The 17,675-nt window shown below is 48.6% G+C and overlaps 1 protein-coding gene across 1 annotated transcript in view; it reads right to left on the bottom strand.

Moving 5' to 3' along the window:
- Window positions 1-2,651: 2,651 nt before the first annotated feature.
- The window catches only part of KCNK9 (potassium two pore domain channel subfamily K member 9), a 64,535-nt gene continuing 49,511 nt past the window's right edge, over window positions 2,652-17,675 (bottom strand). Inside the window, exon 2 of the mRNA XM_077351143.1 lies at window positions 2,652-4,413. Within this exon, the coding sequence (XP_077207258.1) occupies window positions 3,575-4,413 (839 nt within the window). The 3' untranslated portion in view covers window positions 2,652-3,574. The remainder of the gene's footprint in view (window positions 4,414-17,675) is intronic.

Raw genomic sequence — 17,675 nt, 5'->3', positions numbered from 1 at the left:
TCTTCTCCAGGGGAACTTATCTCTGCAGTCTGGAGAGGAGCTGGAATTCCAGGGGATGCCCAGGCCCCACCTGGAGGCTGGCATCCCTGACCCTCAGTGGGGCCCAAGGCCACAGAGTCCCCCCTCCCAAGCAGCCCTTTCCTCCAGGGGAACTGATCTCTGCAGTCTGGAGAGGAGCTGGAATTCCAGGGGATCCCCAGGCCCCCCCTGGAGGCTGGCACCCCTGACCCTCAGTGGGGCCCAAGGCCACAGAGTTCCCCCTCCCAAGCAGCCCTTTCTTCCAGGGGAACTGATCTCTGCAGTCTGGAGAGGAGCTGGAATTCCAGGGGATCCCCAGGCCCCACCTGGAGGTTGACATGCCTATTTTACTCCCTGACATTTCACCAGTCACTGAGGCTAGCATCTGCAGAGGTAGGACATGGCAAGATGTGAAACTCTCCTTACCAAAGTGAGGACTGTGTGAAGAGCTGCTGGGCATTTTATTTACTTCTGTGGGGGAGGGAGTGGTGCAGCACTGTTCACACATGTCATACTTTGGCACACAGAGATTCCCATCTTAGAATCATAGAGTTGGAAGGGACCTGCTGGGTCATCTAGTCCAACCCCCTGCACAATGCAGGACACTCACAACCCTCTCGCTCCTCCACTGTAACCTGCCACCCCCTTGAGCCTCCACAGAATCAGCCTCTCCGTCAGATGGCTATCCAGCCTCTGTTTAAAAATTTCCAAAGATGGAGAACCCACCACCTCCCGAGGAAGCACTCAAAACCTCACGCCTTGAATAAATCTTTGTTTGTCTTCAAGGTGCTACCGGACTCTGATTTTATCTAGCAGCTAAAGATACTCCAGATGGCCATCAACAGAAGGAGGAAACAAACCAATTTTCTTCTCTGCCTTTGCGTAAGGTTGTCCAGAGTCATGGACGCTTGTAAACGAACCACATAGGACATCTCGATGGTATGCAGCAAGAGGCAAGAGTACTAAGGGCAAATGACAGTGCAGGCAACTGAGGTTCAGGACAGCGAAGGCAAGAAAGAAAAGGGGGCCAAGAAGAAGCAGCCATCTGGGAGACGGAAGGCCGACGAGCAGCATCCAAATTACATCGCTGCTTGGCTTTTGGTGAGATCATTTGTTTGGCTGCATCAAACCTGCTAATTTTAGCATGGTCTCCAGCCGAGGCTGATTAGAAGAAGAAAGGGAGTGACAGAGACACAGTGCACAGCCTGCGAGGTCCCAAGGACTCACTGGAGACCTTTTAAAAGAAACCTTGTTTGCCCTTTCCCACGGTTGGGCAATCCTTGCATGAAAGGGACGACTCAGTCTTAAGTCTGTGCTGCAAAGACTCCCTGTTTCTTGAACAGAATGTGGCCAAACACAAAATCCCCCTAAACAAACCCACGAGAGATGCTACTGTTTGGTGCTCTTCTAGTTAAAGCAAGCTCATTTCAAAACGGTGGAGCAGAACAAGTTTGGACATTGCTTCCAAGAACCATGTCAGCCAAAGCAAAAAAAAAAAAAAAAAGCCAGAAGTACCTAAGTTCCCAGAAGGCCAAAGCATAAAAAACAGACATCTCAAATTCTTCCTGAGACCAACAAAGGCTTCCCGTTATTTACAAATTAAAAGCATTTAGGGACCATTCCAAGATTGAGAGCTGAAAACACAGAATGCCCTGTCTTTGTTTATAAAAGTAAAGGAAAAAGACATACATCCACCTCTTTAGGCCAGGTTTATCCAAGTATTCCTCCAGAAATAGGAATCCTGTTCATTAAGGTTGCCATCTCCAGGTTGGGAAATTCCTGGATAAATGGGAGGCGGAGCCTAGGGAGGGTGGAGCTTATAAACGGGAGAGATTTCGGCATGATACAATGCTTGAGAGCAGGGATCCCCAAAAGGGTGCCCATGGGCCCTATAGCATCTGCCCACAAAGAGTTTCTAGAACATGGGTGGGGCCACGTGGAGTTTTTACCAGGAAGGCTTTTGATTGGCCACTGGAGAATAGACGAACCGTGCAGATTTTAAACCTTGCTTTAGCAGCAGCCACAACCACAATACAAGGCGACTGAAAGGAAACCGCGGCAGCCATTTTGTCAATGGCTCCTCCTCCCACGAAAGCCATTTTGGAGCAGCCATTTTGTGGCCGCAGCCATCGTGCTGCATCAGGATGGCAGGGTCCAAAAAGGTTGGGGACCCCTACTCTAAAGTTCCCCCTTCCCAAGTAGCTGTTTTCTCCAGGGCAACACATCCCTGTCACCTGGGGATCAGTCAGAATTGTGGGAGATCTCCAGGTCCCACCTGGAGGCTGGCAACCCGACTGCCTATGCAGGTAGTTGCTCCCCACTCAAACATACACACATGCTCGCTCACTCAGAAACAAAAATAAACTAGGACTGTCGTCAGAAAGTGTAGCCAAGAAATAGCAAAAAGACACACTTTGATCGCAGCCATCCCCTGTCCCCCTAAACATCTCTACGATTGTGGCAAATCGTCAAAATCGTAAAAAAAGGGTTAAAGCAGGGGTAGTCAACCTGTGGTCCTCCAGATGTCCATGGACTACAATTCCCATGAGCCCCTGCCAGCAACTGCTGGCAGGGGCTCATGGGAATTGTAGTACATGGACATCTGGAGGACCACAGGTTGACTACACCTGGGTTAAAGCAACTGTGTTTTTTAAAAACCCACAATATTTGCTTGTCCCCACCCCTCCCACACCAGTTTCCACTGCTCGTTTCCTTATGTCCCTTTTGTGAGTTTTCAAAATGCATACCAGTTTTTACAAAAAAAATGCATGCGGTGTTTATCATATATTTTCGAAGGACTTGACCTGGCAAGCAAAAGGAGTCATTCTTTCCTGGCTTCACCTTTTTTTCCTCCCCTTCGTGTTAATACAATCGAATAAAATCTAGCATAAAAAAAATGTCCTCATGATATACTCAGCCTATTGATTGTTTATAGCGCATGCTTGATTCAGCAAACCAATAATAATAATAATAATAATAATAATAATAATGGTAATGGTGATTGCAGCTCTCCCTCCCCCCTTCTTTTGGAAGCCAGAAAGCAGACTGGGGAAAAATGGACAGAAGAAAAAGAAAGAGAAATTAAACCCAACACCCAACGCTCCAATCAAGACTTGTGTCAGTCACATGGCACCAGTTGTGGCATTGTGCGTGCGCACCCACACCCACACACTCCACCCACACATACACACTCCTGCTCACACACACAGAGAGACCTGCTGGTGGGGGGTGGGGCAGGGATGGAGTTGATTAGGGAGGCGTGCCATGTGGCATATGAAGGCTCCCAACTTTGGAATTTGGATACCCACTTCCCGTCACCTCGAATCTACCGACTACCGAGGGGGGGATCAATGTAAGGCATACGTTGCTGGAAATAGGGTTCATCCATGCGTCATGCTCCAGAGTTGAGTCTCAGAGGAGGAGTGTCTCTATTTTCCCATCCCCCCGTTAGGTTTGATCCTTGTGAACCTCACTGGAGGTCACTCGAGGGATTCCTTTAAAAACAACCTCAGGAAAGAAAAAGACCAAGAAAACCCCCGCCAAGACCAGTGACTCCTCAAATGGACTTGCGCCGTCTCATGAGTCTCCGGCGGTCTGTAAAGCTGTGCAAACCAGGAGAGATTGAGCTGACGGGAGACGGGAAAAGGCTGTTTTTTAATGTGCTCGGCGAGATCTCCTCGATCTTGTAGGAGATGGAGTGAAAGTACTGGAGGTTCAGCTTGGAGCTGAAGGAGTTTTGGTGGGACACCACCCGGCTGGTGTATTCATGGGACCGGTAGCACATGCAAGAACAGTCAGACTGGAGGTCCGTCACCTCCGCTTTGTACTGCGGCCGGCTGTGCTGGGATTCCTCCTGTATGTGGATGACCATGCTGTTGTGATTGCCGGCCAGGGAAGCCCGTTCCTCGGCCTCCCGGCGCTCTTCCTCAATGTTCATAAACAACCTGAGAACAACCAGATTGAGAAAGGCCCCGATGACGGTCAACCCCACCAGGATGTACATAAAGCTAAAGGCCACGTAGAGCGGCTTCTTCTGGAGAGCGCCTTTCGACTGAAGGGCCACATAATCCCCAAACCCGATGGTAGTCAATGTGATAAAGCAGTAATAGAAGGCCTGGAAGAAAGTCCACTCCTCGCACTGGGAAAAGGCGGCCGCCCCAATGCACAGGGTCCCGATGCAGGAGAAGAACCCAACGGCCACCATGTTCTCCATGGAGACGTCCGTGCTCCGCATGCGGCAGCACTTCTTCATCCGTTGCAAGAGATATTTGACGAAGGTGTTCATGCGTTCACCCAGGCTCTGGAACATCACCAGCGTCAGAGGGATGCCCAAGGCAGCGTAGCACATGCAGAAGGCCTTCCCGGCGTTGGTCCCGGGGGCAGCATGCCCATAGCCTGGGGGCAAAAGAGACAAGAGAAGTTAGTAACAGAGGCTAGCAAGGAAATCTGAATCAATGTGATGTTCTGCCAGGGTGACATTGAGCATGAAGCTGATCCAGAAACTCCTTACTCAATGGAGAGCTAACCTCACCCGCAACGAACTCGGGATGAAGGTTAGCTTCCGATAACAACACACTTATTAGACGCTGAAAGTGCTTGCCTTGACAAGGGCCTGTTTTTGAAACGTTGGAGGACTCAAATAGTTTTATCTGGCCTTCTGGTTCACAGAATTGAAGAAGAAGAGTTGGTTCTTATATGCTGCTTTTCTCTCCCCAAAGCGGTTTCCAATCACCTTCCCATTCCTCTCCCCGCAACAGATACCCTGTGAGGGAGGTGAGGCTGAGAGAGCCCTGATTTTACTGCTCAGTCAGAGCAGCTTTATCAGTGCCGTGGTGAGCCCAAGGTTACCCAGCTGGCTGCATGTGAACGAGGATTAGAAGTCCACACTAACCACTACATCAAGCTGGCTATGGACTAGAGATCCATAATGTCCTGAATATATCTTTTTTATGTAAAGCACCTAACTGGCTATAACCTCTTGTATTGATTGCATATTTCACACATGCTGGTTTTATTTGATGGCTGACCATTGATGAAGGCAGTAACACCAAAACGTGTCTGATCAGTGGAGACATTCTCCTAGGGCTCATGGTAACTGTAATCCCTGGACATCTGAGTGTCAGTTTGGCCACCCCTGCGCCTAGTCCTTCAAACAACTACTCCATCTTACTTCAAACGTGGCTCTGCTAATCTTGTCCCAAGGCCAATCTGGGAGCAAATCTTTTCAGACCTTTACAAGCTCAGTTCAACGACCCCAAGTGCAGACCGAGCTATTTGCCCACATTATCCCCATAAACTTTTAACAAGACACCTGTAAAGCAGGATACGAGAACGACAGCCAGTCGTAAAGGTAGCTCTCTGTGTCAATCATAGACAGAGCAAAACTGAGCGGACAGAGTAGGGGTTTCTACGGGGGAACTCATTGCATTTGCAGAAATTATTATTCTCCATCCCGCTAGCAGTGGGGGTTGGGAGTGGGTTTCCCGCCATGTGGGGTTTTTATGCTTTAATGGGTGTTTTAATGGGGATTTTATAAGATGTTGTAACCCGCCACGAGCCTGCCAGGGAGTGGCAGGGAATAAATCAAATCATCATCATCATCATTATTCAATAAAAGCTCCCAAAACAGGGGAATAAAAGGCAGGAATATGTGAATATGCTCCAAAATGCACGGTGAATAGAATCATAGAATCATAGAGTTGGAAGGGACCATACAGGCCATCTAGTCCAACCCCCTGCTCAACGCAGGATCAGCCCTAAACATCCTAAAGCATCCAAGACAAGTGTGTATCCAACCTTTGCTTGAAGACTGCCAGTGAGGGGGAGCTCACCACCTCTAGGCAGCCTATTCCACTGCTGAACTACTCTGACTGGGAAAACTTTTTTTCCTGATATCTAGCCTATATCGTTGTACTTGAAGTTTAAACCCATTACTGCATATCCTCTCCTCTGCAGCCAACAGAAACAGCACCCTGCCCTCCTACAAGTGACAACCTTTCAAATACTTAAAGAGGGCTATCATGTCCCCTCTCAACCTCCTTTTCTCCAGGCTGAACATTCCCAAGTCCCTCAACCTATCTTCATAGGGCTTGGTCCCTTGGCCCCAGATCATCCTCGTCGCTCTCCTCTGTACCCTTTCAATTTTATCTACGTCCTTCTTGAAGTGAGGCCTCCAGAACTGCACACAGTACTCCAGGTGTGGTCTGATCAGTGCCTTATACAATGGGACTATGACATCTTGTGATTTTGATGTGATGCCCCTGTTGATACAGCCCAAATATTGGCAGGAGAGTGCTGGAATCTACAAGATCTGTAGCATGCATGATTTAACAGCATATGAAGAATATATTACAGGGGTCATCAGGAATGCATAGTTAACATATCTAGATTAGAAACTTTCTTGGTTTCTTTTTTTTCAAATAATCTCCCCATGTGTCTTGATTAGCTCAGTGGGGGACTTCCTGATCCTTGGATCACACCTCCTCCCCGTTTGCCTACAGACGAAAAACAGTTAGACAGTTAGACTGCTAAGAGTCTCTCTCTCTCTCTCTCCCCCCTCTCCGTTATAAAGTTGCTTCAATTCTGCATAAAGCTATTTAATTCTTTAAGCAGCCAGTGCTGCAACATTCCTTTGCATATTTGAACTCTGCCAAAAGAGAGGACGGTTGGGATTAGCCTCCTCAAATGTTGAATTTATAAAAATCCGGTATGAAAGAGAGATTGTTCACATATGGGAGGGTTTTCCAATTAATCTCCTTCCTCCCACAATTCCCTGCAGAGCCTTTATCTTACTGCCCCCCTGCTGGAGACAGAATCCACTTTCAGCGTTTTGAATCCAGTTGGAAAACCTGGCTAGAAAGTACAAAAAGAAATCACTTTTTGCCAAGAGAGGAGAGGGGTGGGTTACAAGCTTTGGGGGAGGAAACACCTGGAGATTTGAGAGAGATGAAGCCTGGGGAGGGCATGCTTTGGGCAGGGCTGGGACTTCCGCATGGTACAATGGTGTGACAGCCCCCCTCCAAAGCAGCCAAGGCAGATCTGATCTCTGTCCCTGGCAGATCGAATGCAGCAGCAGGTCCGACCTGCTCACCTAAAGGCTGACGAGCCTCAGAGGGGGTCTTTGTCACACATGAAACAATCTTCTTTTCCTGCCTGCTGTCCTTTGACTCTCAGAATAAGGCTTCTCTCCCTCTGGATAGTGTTGATGTGCCTCCAGCTCGGATAAACACGAACCAGCAGCACAATGCAGAATAATCCGATTGTCTCTTTGCAACTCAGCAGCGAAGGCCCTCCTATCTGCTCAGGCAGAAAACACCGCCCTGCTTCACTGCATTGTGAAGTTCCAGTATGTGGTCAGATGAGAAACACCGTGGCTGGAGAGGAACGGCCTTATACAGGGTGGTCAACCTCCAGGTGGGGCCTGAAGGTTGCCTGCTTTTTCAGCTGATCTGCAGTCGTCAGAGTCGACAGAAAATGGTGGATGGGCTTTATGCTGTTGTGTCAGAATTGCAAACAACAAGGAATTTGGTGAAGTCAGCCCTGAAGGGCTGTTATTAAGCTGCTTAAGTAGCTGAACTATACCTGTGTGCTCACTAGTGGTGCCAGTGGTCAGTGGAAAAATCCCAAGCACATGCCTGGGAGCTCTCTCTGTTTAAGTGGGGCCACCACCCACTGACACTTTCTTCAGGAAGAAGAGCAGTTCAGTGGGTGCTGTAAAGCAAGCAAGGAGCAGCCATTTAGGCTCTCTGCTCTTTCCATTCTGCTGATGTGTAGGCATGTAGTCTGCCTGAGCCAACCATAGGGGATTGCAATCTGTTTTCTTTGTAGCTACGTTTTAAGTTATTGCACTCTGCTTCAAGAAGAAGACTGAAGCAGATTAATATATTTTCTTGTATATAATCTTTCTGAGTAAAGATTTTCTCTTTTAAACCTCAAAATGCCGTGAATCTGGATCTGTGCCTCATCCACAAAAGTAACTAATGCCTGAATACTTTCATATGCTCTGTTATTCTGCAGCTCTGTTTCTCTGGAGGGACCCAGGACCCAGCCAAGCCCAAAAGTCTCAACACATTTAACCCCATTGGTCCCACCCTTCTTCAAACCCTGTCTACTACAGAGGGTGCCAGGTAGAATCAGTCTGGCAACAGGGGGCATGGATTTGGGGAATTCCCCAATGTGCTGATATCAAATGAAGTCATCATATCAGAGATGTCAGAGATGATTCTCTGGCCCCCACGCCTGGTCCCCACTCCCTGCTCCCCGCTTCCAACCATCTGAAATTTGTGGCTTGGATCAGGCCTATGACCCAAGTAGACCATCACTCTGTGTCACTCAGTGGCCAAAACCCATGTACCGTCAGGAGGTCCACCAGTGGGGCCAGAACTCCAGAAGCCCTCACGCTGTTTTCCCACCCCCACCCCAAGCATCAAAAATATTAAACATCACTGCCACAGACATAAGAACTTAAGAAAAGCCATGTTGTATCAATCCAGCAGCCCACCCAGACCAATGACTAACGTAAGAATATAAGAGAAGCCATGTTGGATCAGGACAATGGCCCACCCCGTTGAACACTTGTGTCACACAGTGTCCAAAACCCAGGTGACCACTGGGGGTCCACCAGCAGGGCCAGAACTCCAGAAGCCCACCCACTGTTGCCCCCTAAGGACCAAGAAGACAGAGCATTACTGCTTCAAACAATGTGTCCCATCAGTACATTGTGGCTAATAGCCCCTCACAGACCTCTGCAGTCTCTCTTTTGGTTGATGCACAGGTCGACAGATTTCAGGAATGAATAGTCTTAGCCTCCCTAGCCAAGTCATGGGGTCACGCCAGCCGATCCAAATGAAGTTTCAGTTAGCCCTCAACTGGACAGAACTTCTCTCTAGTCTAGAGGACCAATGGCAGGAGCTGCAGCTCTTCCCTCTGCGGAGTCAGGCGCTGGTCGTAGCTTTTTGATTCTAACGGCTCAACGGCCAGGCTCCTTCTTGGCCCAGCAGCATGAGTCACAAGAAGGTCGGTTGCCTCCACCTGAAATGCACCATCCTCCCCACTGCCCCCCCCCTCCCAGCATGGGGAGGCCTGGAAGCAAAGCAAACTGACTTTGGGAAATGCCTTTCGGCAAGCCAAGCAGACAGGAGCAAAGAGGCAGAGCCGGAGGCCTCAGCAGAGATAGAGTCGAGGCCCACAGAGTCAGCAAAACTTCTTGTAGCACAATTCTTGTCTAATGAAGAGCACAGGGCAGGGAAAGGCCTCTGCAGGAGCAGAAATAGAAGGCCAGTGTGAACCAGAGCGAACGTGACTCTGGAAGCCATAATTGCTTGCATCTGCATTTTGGCCATGCCAGTTACAGCATAAGGATTATAGTGCAAGATTCGTATTGTTTGCTGTGTGAAAGAGGTTTGCGTTATCTGTGGTCTAGTGGTTAGATCAACCTTTCTTCGATTTGTTTTTCCATTGAGAGACCCCAGAAACATTCCCCAGGCTTCCAGAAACCCCAGAAGTGGCGTCATCGTGAGGAAGATGGTTGGGAAGCAGAGCTGTGGACACGCCCACCCAAGGCCCCTCCCCGTTCCATTCCTCCAGGCCCTTTTGGAAGGAGGCAACGAGTCAACATAGCCATATATGGTCATTTTTCGTAAAATGTGTAAAATTAATTAACTCCCAGCTGTTTGGGAAGCCCTTCCAGGGCCATCGAGAAAGCCTGGGTCACGTCATCCTTTCTCAGCCTTTTGACCTTGGAGGTAGCGCTGAAATAGTCTCCAGCCTTCAAGATACCAGGAAGTGATATCATCTGGCCACGCCTCCCTGCCACACCTCCTAGAAGTGACATGTCAGCAGAAGTGACATCACCAAGACACTCCCACTGGAGAAAACTGCTGCTTTAGAGGCAGGGGTGGGCAAACTGTGGCCCTCCACTCCAGGTGTCCATGGACTACAATTCCCATGAGCCCCTGCCAGCGAATGCTGGCAGGGGCTCATGGGAATTGTAGTCCATAGACATCTGTAGGGCCACAGCTTGCCCACCCCTGCTTTAGAGGCTGGGGTAGGCCTCTAGCCTGCCTGCCTATCCACCTGCCAAGGTCCAGAGTGGCTGAGCCAGGCCACTCCAGCCTCATGCTGCTGGCCGCGGTGTGGGGCGAAATTCAGCCAGCAGTAGCAACAAGTGGCGTGAAGCATTGGTAGGCCTCTAGGCCAGGGGTAGTCAACCTGTGGTCCTCCAGAGGTTCATGGACTACAATTCCCATAAACCCCTGCTAGCGTTTGCTGGCAGGGGCTCATGGGAATTGTAGTCCATGAACCTCTGGAGGACCACAGGTTGACTACCCCTGCTCTAGCCCACTGGCAACCCTACCCCCTACTGCCCCTGATGGCCAGGCAGGACCTTGCAACTCTGTTCCACCCCCAAATGCTCCAGGAATTTCCGAGCCCACCGTTGGCAATCTAACTTTGACCACGAGGACTAGGTCTCGAGCAAAAACGGGATCTCTCTGCATGCACAAATTTCCTTTCTCCACTTTTTTTGATGAGGTAAGCTACGGAGGCATCCGAAGGAACTGGCAGATCAAATCTGCTTTTAAATTAATTCAATTTTTTAAATGAATTTTCTCACTCAGCGTCTGGGGAAAAACACGATTGGGCCCAGAAGAGTCAATGCAGATGGGATGGATCTCCCATTCGAGGTTTCCAGCCTGGGTCTGTGCCAAGGTTGGCCAAACTACAGCTCTCCAAATGTCCCTGGAATACAACTACCATGAGCCCTTGCCAGGGGTAATCCTTGGTATACTTGGTGCAGTTGTTACGAGTGTGGATTTCTAATCTGGCAAGATGGGTTCGATTCTGCACTCCCCCACATGCAGCCACATGCAGCTTGGGCTCACCATGGCACTGATAAAACTGTTCTGACCGAGCAGTGATATCAGGGCTCTCTCAGCCTCACCCACTTCACAGGGGTCTCTGTTGGGGGGAGAGGAAAGGGAAGGCGGCTGTAAACCGTTTTGAGACTCCTTCACATAGGGAAAAGTGGCATATAAGAACCAACTCTTCTTCTTCTTCAGTAATCTCAGGGCTCTCTCAGCCTCACCCACCTCACAGGGTGTCTGTTGTGGGGAGAGGAAAGGGAAGGCGAATGTAAGCCGCTTTGAGACTCCTTTGGGTAGAGAAAAGCGGCATCTAAGAACCAACTCTTCTTCTTCTTCTTCAGTAATCTCAGGGCTCTCTCAGCCTCACCTCCCTTACAGGGTGTCTGTTGTGGGGAGAGGAAAGGGAAGGCAAATAGAAGCCGCTTTGAGACTCCTTTGGGTAGAGAAAAGCGGCATCTAAGAACCAACTCTTCTTCTTCTTCAGTAATCTCAGGGCTCTCTCAGCCTCCCCTCCCTCACAGGGGGCCTCTGTTGGGGGGAGAGGAAAGGGAAGGCTATTGTAAGCCGCTTTGAGACTCCTTCGTGTAGGGAAAAGTGGGATATAAGAACCGACTCTTCTCCTTCTAATGGCAGTCCTCAACATAGTCCTCAGGGAAATCTATTCTGCTTCCTCGCATCACCTGCCGCTAGGAAATCTTCCTTCCACACAGCCCACATTGCATTCTCTGCTCCATTTACCCCATTACCCTTAGCTGTGTGCCCACACATCTCTCCTTCCCCGGAATTAGCAGTGCCGTCCAAAGACTCATTATCTCATGCCTTAGGCAAGTTCTGCATGCCGACCCCTTGCTGCCAGGAAATGACTCAGTAGAAAGGGGTCTTTGAAAATGAACCTCTCTGTGCGTGCTTGCCTTTTGTGTAGCAGCTGGTAGCTGGCCTTGGGTTGTGAAACTCCTGGAGATATTAAGATTGGTGCCTGAGGAGGGGGAAGGGTTGGGGATTATCCTAACAACAGCCCTGTGGGTAGGTCAGACTGAAAGAGGCATGAGGATATGGATTCTGGCAGGGGAGGCCAAACTCTAGCTCTCCAGATATCCATGGACCAGCACCTACCACCTCTGGATTATGGTCTCCTCGATTCTATTCCAAGGCTCTAATCACCTCGCAACTAACATAAGGACATAAGAGAAGCCATGTTGGATCAGGACAACGGCCCACCCAGTTGAACACTCTGTGTCACACAGTGGCCAAAACCCAGGGACCATCAAGAGGTCCACCAACAGGGCTAGAATTCCAGAAACCCTCCCACTCTTGCCCCCCCCCCCAGCATCAAGAATCTCGAGTATCACTGCCCCAGGCACAGGAAAATAAGAGGTCATGTTGGATCAGTCCAGTCCAACACTCTGTGTCACACAGTAGACAAAACCAGGGGCCCTGGGGAGGTCCACCAGTGGGGCCAGAACTCCAGAATCACATCCACTCTTTTTCCCCCAGCACCAAGAATACAGAGCATCACTCTCCATACATAAGAACGTGAGAGAAGCCATGTTGGATCAGGCCAGTGGGCCCAAATATTCCAACACTCTGTGTCCCTCAGTGGCCAAAACCCAGGTGCCATCAGGAGGTCCACCAGCAGGGCCAGGACTCCAGAAGCCCTCCCACTGTTGCCACCAAGAACCAAGAATACAGAGCATCACTGCCCCAGACACAAGAACATAAGACAAGCCATGTTGGATCAGGTCAATGACCTATCCAGTTCAACAGTGGCCATAGCTCAGGTGTCATCAGGAGGTCCACCAGTGAGGTTCACCACTGTTGGCCATCAAGCACCAAGAAGATAGAGTATCATTTTCCCATGTTATACTGGCTGGTGCCTAAATAGCTAGTAGTCCTGAGAATTCTACACCAGTACTGCTGAAAGGAAGGAGATGGGGTATTAACAGAAGATCGTAAGATCTTGCTTCTGGAACCCACCATCAAGTCTGCAGAGTCAAGTCAGTCCCATAGGATTTTCAAGGCAAGTGTTTTGCCACCTTCAACATCTATGTAGCAAGCCTGGGACATTTTTGATGGTCTCCCATCCAGCTATTAACCAGGATTGACACTGCTTGATGTCTACAATCTGATAACTAGATTTAGGTCCCTTTAGGCCCAGGAATGGGTCTATTGGCTCACATGAATTTGTTTAAAAACCATAAATGCAATATCACAGAAACAGAACGGATTCTTCCAAGGTAGAAACGGTCAACCAGACAATATTCAGATTAAACTACACTCGGGTCAACTCCACAGTAATAATTACATTACATCGTCTCAATGGCCAGGAGCAGCAATTGATTAAACAAGTTTATAATGGATCTGAAAAGCTGCCAAGGCAAACAATAAAAGACTCAGTAAGGATTGCATTTATCCTGAGCACGCAGCAAAAGACAAATCTTGTCTGTTCCTTTCACTCCATCACAGCTGTCAAGGATATCTTTCAAAAACCTGGCACTTAGCCTATTATACAGGGAACAATTTGAGATATAACATCCAATCTGGTTAATTTTCTCTTGGCTACCAATACAAAGGCATTTCTCCTTTGGAATGTTGGGATATTCTCTATCTCAGCCTTTCTCAACTTTTTTATGGTTGAGAAAGCCCTGAAACAGTCTTCAGACTTCAAGAAGCCCCAGAACTGGTGTGATTGTGCAGAATATGGATGAGAAGCAGAGCTATGTACATAGAATCATAGAGCTGGAAGGGACCTCCTGGGTCATCTAGTCTATGCAGGACACTCACAACCCTCTCGCTCATCCACTGTCACCTGCCACCCCCTTGAAGCTTCACAGAATCAGCCTCTCCGTCAGATGGCTCTCCAGCCTCTGTTTAAAAACCTCCAAAGATGGAGAACCCACCACCTCCCAAGGATGCCTGTTCCACTGAGAAACCGCGAGCATCAGGGATGTATAATTGACATCAGCTGGCATGCAGGATCTAGCCTACTATTGGCTGTTGTCTGTGTCCAATGAGGGGGCTCTGCTTGGGGGCAACCACAAGCCTTGGCAGGAACCTTCAGCTGTGGGTGGACTCTATGGCTGAGGTTTGGACCTGGCTGAGGTCCCTCCCATCCCCAAACCCTCCTTTCCACTCCCAAAATCTCTCAACCCTAATTAGAACTGACCTCCAGACTACAGCAATGATTTCCCCTTCAAGGAGTGGCTGCTTTGGAGGGTGGAGCTGATAGGACCACTTCTCTGTTCAGGTTCCCTCCTCCTTTCAGGATCTGCCCCCGGATCTTCAGGAATCTTTCAAGTGATGGAATTGCAATCAGCAAGTGATTTGGTGAAGTCAGCCTTGAAGGGCTGTTGTTAAGCTGTTTGAGCGTTGAGCTGTAGCTGTGTGCTCACTAGTGTGTCAAGTGGTCACAGGTGAAGTTGCAATTGAAAAAACTCCGAGCACATGTCCTGGACATTGTTTTGTTTAAGGTGGGCTCCTGCCCACTTTCTCTTTCTTAGAATCATAGAATCATAGAGTTGGAAGGGGTCTTACAGGCCATCTAGTCCAACCCCCTGCTCGACGCAGGATTAGCCCTAAGCATCCTAAAGCATCCAAGAAAAGTGTGTATCCAACCTTTGCTTGAAGACTGCCAGTGAGGGGGAGCTCACCACCTCCTTAGGCAGCCTATTCAGGAAGAGATCAGTGTGGGTGCTCTGTAACAAGGAGCCGCATTCTCCATTAAGGCTCTCTGCAGATGTGTAGGCATGTAGTCGGCTTGAGCCAGCCATGGGGGCTTGCCATGCGTTTGTAACCATCTTGCAAGCTTTTGTAGTCTGCTTCAGTAAGGAGACAGAAGCAGATGAATATGATATATTTCTGTAAATTATTTTTCCAGTAAAGATTTATCTCTCTTTTAAACCTCAAATCACTGTGAATCTGGATCTGTTACCCTCCATAAGGGCAACTAATAACTGCAAACTTTCAACATGCTCTGTTACTCTGTAGGTCTATTTCCCTGGAGGGGCTCGGGACCCAGCCAAGTAAAAAATCCCAACACCAAGGAACTGGCAAACCTAAAGTATCATATCAGGGGAGTTTCCACAAACATGGGTTTCAAACAAGCAACACACCGCAGCTGTTGCAAGCCTTCTGGAGAACAGCTGGACCATCTTCGATGCCATGTGGGCCAATGTCCCTCCGGGACTCGACAGGTCATGTTGTCTCAGAGATCATTCCTAATAATACAGCACTTAAAGCAGATGTGAAAATATTGTCGAAGGAAATTAGCAGAGTGCTAATGTAGAGATGGCAGCAGAGAGGAATGACGTTAACCTCCGGGAGTGAAACTGTTTGAACTTCAAAGTCATAATGAGCTAATGAACTATTTCTAGTGCTCATTGTCTGGCCCAGAAACAAAGGGGGATTTCACAAGCTTTCCTTGCAAATCCTGCTCTATTACAATGCAGATCCTCAGCCATCAAGGGAGAGCAAGAATTCCAATGCACCTCTGCCTCCAAGCCCTTCTCCAACACATTTTTCTACCTGTTATTTAAGCACTTATGGTCCTGACCCCCATCTTTTCCGGAGGTGATAATGGCCAAGCAAAAGTACTGCACTTATGTGCCATTAGAACTGAGCTGTCCTCATGAGCTGCCATCTTGGGGTGTGCGTCTTCCTCTCTGCTGCAAGACTCTCTCTCCTCAAAACCATGGGCTTCTGCCCAAAGGAAGTCCCTGCGATATCAAAGGCATTTCGATGCATTCAGAAAGAGACCCGTCTGCTATGGGAGGCAGTGCTTGTCCCCTTGGCATCATCTGAAAAGGGTGGGACTGCAGGAAAAGAATTCTCTTGCCTGTATATATTTAAAGGTAAAAGGTAAAGGTATCCCCTGTGCAAGCACCGAGTCATGTCTGACCCTTGGGGTGACGCCCTCCAGCGTTTTCATGGCAGACTCAATACGGGGTGGTTTGCCAGTGCCTTCCCCAGTCATGACCATTTACCCCCCCGCAGCAAGCTGGGTACTCATTTTACCGACCTCGGAAGGATGGAAGGCTGAGTCAACGTTGAGCCGGCTGCTGGGATCGAACTCCCAGCCTTATGGGCGGAGCTTTCGGACTGCATGTCTGCTGCCTTACCACTCTGCGCCACAAGAGGCTCTTGCATATATTTATTTATTATATTTATATACCACCCTCCCCAGAGTCTCAGGGCAGTATGCATAAAACGTAGAAACGATACAAGAATCTCCAGGTGGGGGCTGGAGGTCTTCCATTACCACAGCGGATATCCAGGGGGCAGAGACCAGTTCGCCCAGAGGAAATGACCACTTTGGAAGGTGGATCCCATGGCGTCACTTCCTAGTGACACAGGGGGCGCTCTAGTATTTACCAAAAACTCTATGGAAAAAATGTGAGCATGCACACATGTTGGATGGATGGTTAACAATTGTGGTTCTCTGGTGCTTTTCTTTAACTTCTTTGCTGAAACTTATTTGCAAGCTACCTCAAAGGCCCACCCAGTAGAAAAGCAGGGTCTAAAACTTGATAATAACTTTTTTTAAAGGTCTGGGGAAAGGAGAGACTGGTGGCAGAATGTTATAGAGCCGGGGAAGTACACAGAGGGCTTACATTTCAGCAAGAGGAGGGCTCAGCTCATAACAGGTCTGGGAGTTATCAGGTGGAAAATGTCATAGGGACTGTCGGAGTGAACAACTCAGCATGCCTGGACATGGGAGGGGGGGGGGATGCTATAGCATTCTAAGGGTGCATAGATGTTATCGCCTTGAAAAGGATGCCTCTCTTTGTCTTAACCTGGAAGCTGCCCTGTGACCCCACTTCTCTTTCTTTGTCCTTTCCTTCTCCTTCCATGGCCTTCCATAGAGACACACCTCTCTGCAGACCATACTTGTCGGGACAATACCCTCATTCTTCCACACACCTGATGTGATAGGGAAAGATCTCTTTAGATCAGTTTTTTTCTCTCTCCTTGCAGCTGCAAGCTGAATGTTAGCTAGAGCTACCTGAACAAATGTATGTTTACCCTTTTTGCAATATATTCCTTGGAAAATGTATTTACTGCATTCAGCATCACGCTTCTGTGAGCAGGCAGAACTCTGCTGTATTAACCAAATGCCCCAATAGGGATGAGGTTGAAATGTGAACGTTCCCTGCTTCCGTTGGAATAGCAGTACTTTGAAAATCCTCTCAGTCCCTGTTTTCATGCTATTCCTTTTTCCTCCGGGCTGCAAGTTTGCTACCAAATGATGAATTCATTTTTCCATGATATTTTTCTATCGACGTCATTAAGAAAGGCACGTGGCAAAAATACCGTACAACAGCATAAAAGGCATGACAAAGGCAAAACAAAATCAGGGACAACAATGCAATTGTGGCGAACAAAAACAGAGGGCAGGCAAAAATCAAGAAGGAGATGAGGCAAACAGGTAGCTTGGCTCATCCCTGGGAGTTTTGGGCTCAAACAATCCAGAAACATGCTGAGTTCTGAATTTTAGCAGCAACGTTATGAAATATCTCTGCTTTCCTAGCCACTCCATGTCAATTGACAAAACGACACACCTGGAGTGGATTAACTCTCCTGTGCACATTATCTATCCATCTATCCATCTATCCATCTATCCATCCATCCATCCATCCATCCATCCATCCATCCATCTTTCTATCCATCTATCTATCCATCCATCCATCCATCCATCCATCCATCCATCCATCCATCTATCCATCTATCTATCAGAAAGGCCCCCATTTAGAAGTGCCCGAAGAAGGAATTGCTGGAGAGATGCAGCCATCTTATGACCGG

This window comes from Paroedura picta, chromosome 9 (assembly GCF_049243985.1).
Source record: "Paroedura picta isolate Pp20150507F chromosome 9, Ppicta_v3.0, whole genome shotgun sequence".
In the NCBI taxonomy this organism is placed as follows: domain Eukaryota; kingdom Metazoa; phylum Chordata; class Lepidosauria; order Squamata; family Gekkonidae; genus Paroedura; species Paroedura picta.
Note: the sequence above shows the minus strand (reverse complement) of the source record. Positions and strands in the feature narration are given on the sequence as shown.